Raw genomic sequence first — 11,151 nt, 5'->3', positions numbered from 1 at the left:
TCTGTAGCAACCCTGTACCAGGCTAGATCTGTAGCAACCCTGTACCCTGTACCAGGCTAGCTCTGTAGCAACCCTGTACCCTGTACCAGGCTAGCTCTGTAGCAACCCTGTACCCTGCACCAGGCTAGCTCTGTAGCAACCCTGTACCCTGTACCGGGCTAGTTCTGTAGCAACCCTGTACCCTGTACCAGGCTAGCTCTGTAGCAACCCTGTACCCTGTACCAGGCTAGCTCTGTAGCAACCCTGTACCCTGTACCAGGCTAGCTCTGTAGCAACCCTGTACCCTGCACCGGGCTAGCTCTGTAGCAACCCTGTACCCTGTACCAGGCTAGCTCTGTAGCAACCCTGTACCCTGTACCGGGCTAGCTCTGTAGCAACCCTGTACCCTGTACCAGGCTAGCTCTGTAGCAACCCTGTACCCTGTACCGGGCTAGCTCTGTAGCAACCCTGTACCCTGCACCAGGCTAGCTCTGTAGCAACCCTGTACCCTGTACCGGGCTAGTTCTGTAGCAACCCTGTACCCTGTACCAGGCTAGCTCTGTAGCAACCCTGTACCCTGTACCAGGCTAGCTCTGTAGCAACCCTGTACCCTGTACCAGGCTAGCTCTGTAGCAACCCTGTACCCTGTACCGGGCTAGTTCTGTAGCAACCCTGTACCCTGTACCAGGCTAGCTCTGTAGCAACCCTGTACCCTGTACCAGGCTAGCTCTGTAGCAACCCTGTACCCTGTACCAGGCTAGCTCTGTAGCAACCCTGTACCCTGTACCAGGCTAGCTCTGTAGCAACCCTGTACCCTGTACCAGGCTAGCTCTGTAGCAACCCTGTACCCTGTACCAGGCTAGCTCTGTAGCAACCCTGTACCCTGCACCGGGCTAGCTCTGTAGCAACCCTGTACCCTGTACCAGGCTAGCTCTGTAGCAACCCTGTACCCTGTACCGGGCTAGTTCTGTAGCAACCCTGTACCCTGTACCAGGCTAGCTCTGTAGCAACCCTGTACCCTGTACCAGGCTAGCTCTGTAGCAACCCTGTACCCTGTACCAGGCTAGCTCTGTAGCAACCCTGTACCCTGCACCGGGCTAGCTCTGTAGCAACCCTGTACCCTGTACCAGGCTAGCTCTGTAGCAACCCTGTACCCTGCACCGGGCTAGCTCTGTAGCAACCCTGTACCCTGTACCAGGCTAGCTCTGTAGCAACCCTGTACCCTGTACCGGGCTAGCTCTGTAGCAACCCTGTACCCTGTACCAGGCTAGCTCTGTAGCAACCCTGTACCCTGTACCGGGCTAGCTCTGTAGCAACCCTGTACCCTGTACCAGGCTAGCTCTGTAGCAACCCTGTACCCTGTACCGGGCTAGCTCTGTAGCAACCCTGTACCCTGCACCAGGCTAGCTCTGTAGCAACCCTGTACCCTGCACCAGGCTAGCTCTGTAGCAACCCTGTACCCTGCACCAGGCTAGCTCTGTAGCAACCCTGTACCAGGCTAGATCTGTAGCAACCCTGTACCCTGTACCAGGCTAGCTCTGTAGCAACCCTGTACCCTGTACCAGGCTAGCTCTGTAGCAACCCTGTACCCTGTACCAGGCTAGCTCTGTAGCAACCCTGTACCCTGCACCAGGCTAGCTCTGTAGCAACCCTGTACCCTGCACCAGGCTAGCTCTGTAGCAACCCTGTACCCTGCACCAGGCTAGCTCTGTAGCAACCCTCTACCAGGCTAGCTCTGTAGCAACCCTGTACCCTGTACCAGGCTAGCTCTGTAGCAACCCTGTACCCTGTAACAGGCTAGCTCTGTAGCAACCCTGTACCCTGTACCAGGCTAGCTCTGTAGCAACCCTGTACCCTGCACCAGGCTAGCTCTGTAGCAACCCTGTACCCTGCACCAGGCTAGCTCTGTAGCAACCCCTGTACCCTGTACCAGGCTAGCTCTGTAGCAACCCTGTACCCTGCACCAGGCTAGCTCTGTAGCAACCCCTGTACCCTGTACCAGGCTAGCTCTGTAGCAACCCTGTATCCTGTACCAGGCTAGCTCTGTAGCAACCCTGTACCCTGTACCAGGCTAGCTCTGTAGCAACCCTGTACCAGGCTAGCTCTGTAGCAACCCTGTACCCTGCACCAGGCTAGCTCTGTAGCAACCCTGTACCCTGTACCAGGCTAGCTCTGTAGCAACCCTGTATCCTGTACCAGGCTAGCTCTGTAGCAACCCTGTACCCTGTACCAGGCTAGCTCTGTAGCAACCCTGTACCAGGCTAGCTCTGTAGCAACCCTGTACCAACTCAACAGACAGCGCACCAGGCTGTATAGCAGTTGGTCAAACTCTACTTCCTGCTGGTCCAAATAATCCCCTGAATAATGAGTGAAAGGGAAAAGGAGAGAAAGGAGTGAGGTAGGAGCACAGAACATCCCCTCATCTGTGGTGGATCATTTCCTTGACAGTAGAGAAGACTAAGGGTATTTAAGGGACATGGGTTGACAGTAGTAGTAGTAGTGGGGGCAGCTTTGTGTTAAAATACCACACTGCCTTTCTGTTGAATATGGAGACCTGATGGTTGAAACATTGTCTTAATAAAATAAGATATTTCCCCCGTTTTGTTAGTGTAACTCTAAACACTGTGATGATGATCACTGTGATCATGCGGACAAATAGAAAAAAAAAACTCCCAATCCGGATTTGTGTCAGTCAGTCAAACTAATATAACTTCCCCAAGCAGGGGAAGACAACAATGGTACAATGTATTGGAAGTGAGACAGAGACAGTGACTAACCAGGAAGAGGGAGGGCTGGGTTTGGTAAACCTCTCAGTAATCTAATCTCACAGATGCAATTAGTCATAGAGCATGTGTGATGATACATATGTAATCCCTCTATGGGCCTACACTCACAAGGAAAACCATGGCTCACAGACAACAACATACACTCACATCAATCACATACTGCCTATTATGGACCGTTTCTTGGCAGCACTTTATTTTACGGGACTTTTATGGGATTTGCCTGGTATTTACAAGGAAATAATGTGGTATCATTGGGTATTTTCTGTTCCTTACTTCAAAGAATGCAACCCAATTGGTAGCTAACATGGTACCACATGGTGCATAGTGTTGATAGTTTTAATAAATCCAGAAGAAGCAAATAAGTAATTGATAGGTTATCATTGTGTCATAACCATTATCATGGCGTGTCTGAGTAGATCATTTATGTTCCAGGAAGTGCTATTTCTCTATACTGCATCTAAATCCTACATTGCCCCACATAGAAAAACACCAGCCCCAGCTCTCATGTGAATAACGTCAAAAAAACATCAACAACAAAGTGGAGGTTGACTGTGGCGCTAGTCTATTATTACTAAATCATGTCATAAAAAAGCCCATTAGGAAGCACTTGATGGAGGGAACACAGGCCGTTTAATCACACTTAATGTATGCATGTGCTGCAATCAAAAAAGGCACAGCAAATGTATCTTGCTCTCGGGCACCTTTGCTGAGGAAAAACACCCTGTTGCTGCAGAGAATGAGGGGAAAGCAGAGAGGGAGAGAGAGAGAGAGAGAGAGAGATAAAAGAGAGAATAACACCAAGAGGGAGAGAAAACACCAAGAGAGAGAGAGCAGAGAGAGAGGAAAAGATAGCGAAAAGAGAGTAAGAGTGTCCCTGGTGAGACAGTGGGGGGGGGGTGTTTCCAGCTCACAGCGCAGGCTGTAGCATCCAGTAGTCATTGTAGCGTGAGTTGAGTTAGCTGAGCTAGGGGACGGTTGAGGGGAAACTGAGCTCCTCTCACTGAGAAGCATCAAACCCAGCAGCACCCTCTCTCTCTCTCTCTCTCTCTCTGTCTCTGTCTCTCTCGCGCTCTGTCTCTCTCTCTCTCAGCTTGTTGTGTTGCTGAGGCCTGGGGACACAGCAGAGCTGGGAGAACACAGCGATAAACAGGCCAGCTGTTTTGTTGTTCTGCTTCTCAAAAAGTTCCTGCTGATTTTGCACTGCTTTTAAGTGAATACGTGAGGCAGCAAATTGTACCATAGGGCCAGAGGTTTTTCCCATGAAGTCAGGAAAAACTACTGGCCCTAACCATAAAATGTGGATTTAGTTGAAGCCCAGAAATAACAAAGGCAGAAAGCACAAGGGCATTACTACCAGCGCAAAACTATATGAATAATGCTCTCATGAGGTGTTAGCCAAATTCAGAGCCACTTGAAATATTCTGTGAAAAATAATATGTGCTTTCAATCAACTCAGCAGATAAACAGATTAGTAATCACCGTTCTATTTAAATGAGTAGCCCTGCAGTCAGTCCCAGCCCCAGTCCTGTCTGTCTCTCTGTCTCCCCTCGTCCTCCTGCATGGAGCTCCGCTGCCTGTCCTTAGTATTCTGCCCACGTGTGAAGGACATCCGAGGAGGCCTGTCTCTGAGCACACCCGGTGAGAGAGAGAGAGGACCGTTGCCAAGGGCTGCCATGGTTACCAGGTGCCAGACAGCCAGCTGCAGTCACACAGACAGCTCGAGACCAGCACTACAGTGTGAGTGTCAAAGGCTCCTTGCTGGCTGTCCACTGCAAACACTCACTGCTACAAAAGGGAGTGAATTGAGTGTGGCAGGAAGAAAGAGGGGCACTGCCACCTCCACCATCCATCCCCTATCAATATCAAGCCACACCAGAGAGTGAGAGAAAAAGAGAGAGAAAAAGAGAGAAAAAGAGAGAGAAGAGAGACTGTGGTGAGAGAGAGCGAGAGAGATAAATGGGGGGGGTTGCCTGGTGTAGTCAGTGGGAGGGTATGAACATTATGAATTATATACGGGCACAATCTGCTCTCAAGGCAGCTCCCTATCAGCCCTCAGCCCCAGCTCCATTCCAAGCAGCCAGCTCAGCTAGCGTCTGCCTGTCTGACTGCCTGACTCAACCCAAACATAATCTAAAATAAAACAGCAAATGAAAGGACAGCCTTTTAACATATTAAATCCTGAGAAAAGCCACCCCTTACATCAAACAGCTCCGATGGAGAGAGGGAGTAAAGCCATTTATTAAAGCCTAGCTGGTGCTGATGCCAAGGCTGCCTGTGAGCCACAACGCAGGGGGCAGCAGAAATGCATTCTTGACATTCAAGCGGCTCTTCTTTATTTAGTAAATGTACTTGCTAAGGAGGTCAGAAATGAATTATTTGGCGAGGATTTACCCCGAAGTGCTCCTCTCTCTCTCTCTCTCTCTCTCTCTCTCTCTCTCTCTCTCTCTCTCTCTCTCTCTCTCATTTTTCCATTTCCTTTGATGTAGTTTTTTTTAAGCTTGCTTTTCTCTAAGTGCTTATTTTCTACAAGCTGTGTTTCTGTAGCTCCAGGAACAGCTACAAAAGTAATTTTAAAAATAATTTCTGTCTTCAGCAGACATAGCCAGGACAACACCTAGCTTCCTAATGCTATTCTCTACTTCTGTTCTCCAAACCCCAACACCTTCCTTCACTCAAGACTTTACTCCTTTTTGACCATCTATAAGCCATGCAATAGTATCATCTCAATTTAAAACCTTGCCGTAATATAACCCAACTCCTTTGGTACGCTTACATTACAAGGGCAAGTTGACACAGTCATTAAGACATGTGGTATAAGCTGTGTGGTCCCGTGTAGCTCAGTTGGTAGAGCATGGCACTTGCAACGCTAGGGTTGTGGGTTTGATTCCCACAAAGGACCAACGCAAATAAAATGTATGAACTCACTACTGTAAATCGCTCTGGATAGGAGTGTCAGCTAAAAGATACAAACATAATATTGTTGTGTGTCAGCCAATCAGACCAAGCATGGGTGATATGAAAATGGGAAATAATGTATAATTCAAAGCCCTTAAGGGAACCTCTCTGAGGGCTGGGGAAAAACACCATCACACTTATCCCCCTCCAGCCATGGATATCATAGTGGCCTTGCTCTGCTAATTTGGCATTCTGCGTAATACATCTGGAATAGTCGAGCCCAGGGACACAGTTCAGGCTGTTTGGTGTGTGCGTGTGTTTCTCCAGATGACAGCTGATCTCCAGACAGCGAGGAGATGACATCATGCCTGCCTATCAGATTATTTCCTTTCGTGGTGTGGCTGTGCCGTGCCAAGGGGATGCCAGACACATGAGGAGGTGGTCTGATGGTTGCTTGTTTTCACACAGACCACAACAGGTTTAAATGTTTCACAATGCTGCTCTCAGATCAGAATCAGGACTATAAAAGAGTAAACACTAAACCCAGTGTTTCAGAGCCTTCAGCTCGCTCCAATTTCCCCTTAATCATCCTCAGCTGTTCAGACCAACAGGACAAAACACAACAAGGGTTGAGAAAAAGAGAAAAACAAAAGGGGACGTGGGGGGAGGTCCACAATCCTCCTAAAACCGTCCCCCTGCCTTCCTTTCTCCTTTTTCCATGGCAACACCATGCACGTGCAGCTGCAGAGCGAGGGGCTGTCAGCTCTCTGCCTCTTCGAAGTCAGCTGGAGGACCAGTAGAGCTGCCCTCTAACACACACACACACACACACACACACACACACACACACAAAACATACATATACATTCCTTCCCTCTGTGTTTCAATCAGACAGCACTAATTGCATTCCCAGCCATACTCAGAACATTTTATTTTTTTATTTTTTTATTTCACCTTTATTTAACCAGGTAAGCCAGTTGAGAACAGGTTCTCATTTACAACTGCGACCTGGCCAAGATAAAGCAAAGCAGTGCAATAAAAACAACACAGAGTTACATATGGGGTAAAAAACATAAAGTCAAAAATACAACAGAAAATATATATACAGTGTGTGCAAATGTAGCAAGTTATGGAGGTAAGGCAATAAATAGGCTATAGTGCAGAATAATTACAATAGTATTAACACTGGAATGCTAGATGTGCAAGAGATTATGTGCAAATAGAGATACTGGGGTGCAAAAGAGCAAAATAAATAACAATATAGGGATGAGGTAGTTGGGTGGGCTAATTTCAGATGGGCTGTGTACAGGTGCAGTGATCGGTAAGGTGCTCTGACAACTGATGCTTTAAGTTATTGAGGGAGATAAGAGTCTCCAGCTTCAGAGATTTTTGCAATTCGTTCCAGTCATTGGCAGCAGAGAACTGGAAGGAATGGCGGCCAAAGGAGGTGTTGGCTTTGGGAATGACCAGTGAGATATACCTGCTGGAGCGCAGACTACGGGTGGGTGCTGCTATGGTGACCAATGAGCTAAGATAAGGCGGGGATTTGCCTAGCAGTGATTTATAGATGGCCTGGAGCCAGTGGGTTTGACGACGAACATGTAGTGAGGACCAGCCAACAAGAGCGTACAGGTCACAGTGGTGGGTTGTGTATGGGGGCTTTGGAGACAAAACGGATGGCACTGTGATAGACTACATCCAATTTGCTGAGTAGAGTGTTGGAGGCTATTTTGTAAATGACATCGCCGAAGTCAAGGATCGGTAGGATAGTCAGTTTTACGAGGGCATGTTTGGCAGCATGAGTGAAGGAGGCTTTGTTGCGAAATAGGAAGCCGATTCTAGATTTAACTTTGGATTGGAGATTCTTTATGTGAGTCTGGAAGTTGAGTTTACAGTCTAACCAGACACCTAGGTATTTGTAGTTGTCCACATACTCTAGGTCAGACCCGTCGAGAGTGGTGATTCTAGTCGGGTGGGCGGGTGCCAGCAGCGTTCGATTGAAAAGCATGCATTTAGTTTTACTAGTGTTTAAGAGCAGTTGGAGGCTACTGAACATCTCTACATCTGGGGACAAACTGAGAGACACAGAGTGTCTGCATACAGTACCTTCTATGGAGGGGGATCTAGTACTCACAGCATGGTTCACTGACACTGCATTCTCCCTGTATCCACATAACTGCTTCTGAGGATGGACATCAGCATGCTAAGTGTCTAATTAGTATATATACTCTGTGATGGAAACTAGGAGAGAAACTGGAAGAGACCATTACTGAGGGTCTGGATGAAAGAGTGATGAGAAAGAAAGAGAGAGTGAGAGAGCGAGGGAAAGGATGGAGAGAGAGAGGTGTAGAGAGTGGATGGCGAAACAGACAGGTAGAGCTGGGAGAGAGACAGGCTAACAGTGCTGAAAGAGGACAAAGACAATGCCTCCTTCTCGCCCTCTCCCTCACTCTCCTGCCTCACCCCCTCTCTCCCTGTGGGCCTATGTCTGGGTGTCTGGTGGAATGAGAGTGGAGACTGACAGGCTGTGTGATTTGCCCCAGCAGAGTGCATCATGTTGTGCCACTTCTTATTGACAGTGAAGGCGCCTGTTAATGGCTCCTTCAGCATTTACATAATCTGTCTGCAGCGCTCCTGATCTGCACCATTAATCACACAGTGTCAACCAATGCAGACACACACAGGATTCTCCAAATGTTAACAGGCACCATGATGCATCCCCATCGACCACGGTGGGTGCTCTCTCCACGGAGAAGCGCATGTTAGCAGATCCAACATGGAGGGGGATTCATTTGTCATTATTAACACACATGGGATAAAGATGATTCTCATTTCACTCTCAAAAGGAAGCCCCCATAAGAACATATAAACAGTGAACTATTTTTATGTTTGTTTGTGATATTACAAATGAGCGACGTCAACATTAATCTGAAACTGGAAGGCTGGTGTCTAGTCCTGTGTCTAGTGCTATAATATCACACCACTAGATGAATGGAGCACTGTGGTGGTGGTCTCTCAACAAACTCAACATAATGTCAAGAGAGTTGACACCTCCATATTTGCTCGAAGCACCGTATTGCCAGGAGAGGTCCAGAGAGTCATGAACATTTTGCAAGATGCTATAGTTACAAACATAAAGTTAAACACAGGTTTGCAGTTAGCAGCCAGTAAAATCTCTCATAAGCAATTTTAGCCAGTGATGCTAGCTTTGGCCAGATTAGTTTAGGTGACAGGTGGGTGCAATAAACTCCATGCTGAGCCTGGACGAAGGAGCACCTTTTCCGACTGAACAGTAACAGGTTAGAGGTTTGGCGATGGTGCTTGGTTGACCTACCCGTGGTGCTGAGAATGAGGGGTGCTGTAGTTGGGGTGTGGAGGTTGGAGAGGAGGAGGAGTGGGTGTGGTGGGGAGAGGGGGCAGAGGACTGGGTCCAGGAAAGGTGTGCTGGGCAGGGGACCTAACTAAGGGAGGTCTACAGCAGAGGGAAACAACAGTTGGATGGAAAGTGCCAACAAACAGAATTATTTCAACCCAGCGAACAGTACTGACTAAAAACTCACTCAGTTCTATTAATGGTATTCTGTTCAAAAATAGAGATAAACATTCACAAGGCCACTTCAGCAGAAGCATTGCCGATCGGCCTCCACCTTCTCCCAACATGCATTGCTTCATTAGGCGAAGCCCCGAGCTGCTCAGTATGACCACTTCGTGTTATGATCACTTTAAATATTGTTTAGCGTTTTCCAAGGTAACATAGTGCATCTTTGCTCATTGCTACAACTCTCTTTCTCATGTCTTCTACTGCCACTCAGCCTTTAACCCAGTATTCCATTGTAGGAGACTATGCATAATTTCAACAGAGAGATTGTGCTTCAAATGCCTTACAGATAGATAGTAGCACTATATAAAGTTCTTACTGTACTCTAAACAAGAAAAGATTTCATTAAAGGTAAAATAAATAAATAAAATAGTTCCATGGCACACAACGCTCCTCACGCAACGCTCCTCACGCAACGCTCCTCACGCAATGCTCCTCACGCAATGCTCCTCACAACGCTCCTCACACAACGCTCCTCTATATCTCCCCAGTCTGAGCATAGAAAACTAGGCACTGAAACATTTAGTCTGAAGAGCATAAAGCCCCAAAGTCTCTGTAGTGACAAGTGAGTTATGCCTTATGCTCACTAATTTTAGCAGGCTATTTCAGGGGGTAGTAAAAATAGGCTCTTCTCAAAATAGTATTTTTATTGGAACATTGCAGTAATGTGTTCCACCTTCCACCCAATTCCTCTCCTCTTCTCTCTCCCTATCAATGTCACAATCACACACAGATCACATACAGATCACACACAGATCACACACGCATGCTTGCACACACACACAGACACACACACAGACACACACACACACACAAATCACACATTATCAGAGGGACCACTGGTTAAAAAAACAACATGTTATCTCACCTGCCCTGTACAGAGTTAGCTGCGGCCTGCATGACGGCGGCGGCTGCCTCCTGGGCCTTGCGGTTGACATTGCCCAGTGAAGGAGGGCCCATCCCAGGGCCGGCTGGCTGGGGCATACTGGGGGAACTGGGGGCCATGTTGTGGTAGGGGCGGCTGCCCGCACCAGGACTGCGGCCCATGGGCTGCCCGGGACCCTGGCCGTGCATGGGGCTGCTGGCATTCAAACCCTGGCTGCTGGTCATGCCAGGGCCGGGCCCGGGGCTGCTGTAGTTGGCACTGGGGGTCCCGCCGTAGTTGGGTGGACGTGGGTAGTTTCCTGAGGAGAGAGGAGACATAGAACATCTGGGAGTGAGTAGAGGCCAGGTTAACAATAACAGTAAGTTTATCCCTCAACATGAATAGTGACAGTAATGAATTCAGTCATCTATTTTATGTTAGTTTCACGAAGCCATGTGACATTTTCTCTCAATCGCTCTGCATCCACTACAGAGGAGAACCTAAAGGTCTGGCACGCAAGGATAATCTTATATACGAGTCAACTGTAAATTGCTTTAGATTTAAGCATCTACTAAATGACCATATTATTACATTATGTAGCTACGACGTATTAGCACAAGGATAACATTGTTATAGGAATTAAACTTCATATGTCAAATAAAAGCAAATGTCAGATGAAACAGCTTAACTGACACATACTATAACATTACATTTTTGACTCAATAGCCTCTGTAGGGTGCATCTATGCAGATGTGAATACAAGTGTTTGTTTCACTGAAGCCATTACTATTGACATTCGCTGCAGATTTGACATCAATGGGAGGGAAGGGATGCTAAATCAGCATGGGAACAATTGCACAGCTTAAGCTTGAGTCTGAGAAACACTTGAGAGTCATTCTAAATCTGCAGTAAAGGCTTTCTCCCTGCCCCAGCAGCCATACAGGCATGACGACACAAGCCTTCCTAAAGCACACTTAAACCCCTCCATTATGGCTCAACACAGTCCAGAACCAGCTGGAAAAGGAGTC

General features: G+C 47.7%; 1 protein-coding gene across 3 annotated transcripts in view; it reads right to left on the bottom strand.

Annotated features, from left to right (window-relative positions):
- LOC121539159 (AT-rich interactive domain-containing protein 1B) overlaps nucleotides 1-11,151 on the bottom strand; it is a 280,445-nt gene that overhangs the window by 25,689 nt on the left and 243,605 nt on the right. For all 3 annotated transcript variants that reach the window (XM_041847456.2, XM_041847457.2, XM_041847458.2), the window contains one exon: nucleotides 10,127-10,442. In XM_041847456.2, the coding sequence (XP_041703390.2) occupies nucleotides 10,127-10,442 (316 nt within the window). The remainder of the gene's footprint in view (nucleotides 1-10,126; nucleotides 10,443-11,151) is intronic.

The sequence above is a fragment of the Coregonus clupeaformis genome, chromosome 25 (assembly GCF_020615455.1).
Source record: "Coregonus clupeaformis isolate EN_2021a chromosome 25, ASM2061545v1, whole genome shotgun sequence".
NCBI classification, from domain to species: Eukaryota; Metazoa; Chordata; class Actinopteri; order Salmoniformes; family Salmonidae; genus Coregonus; species Coregonus clupeaformis.
This window is presented reverse-complemented; position numbering and strand designations above follow the sequence as displayed.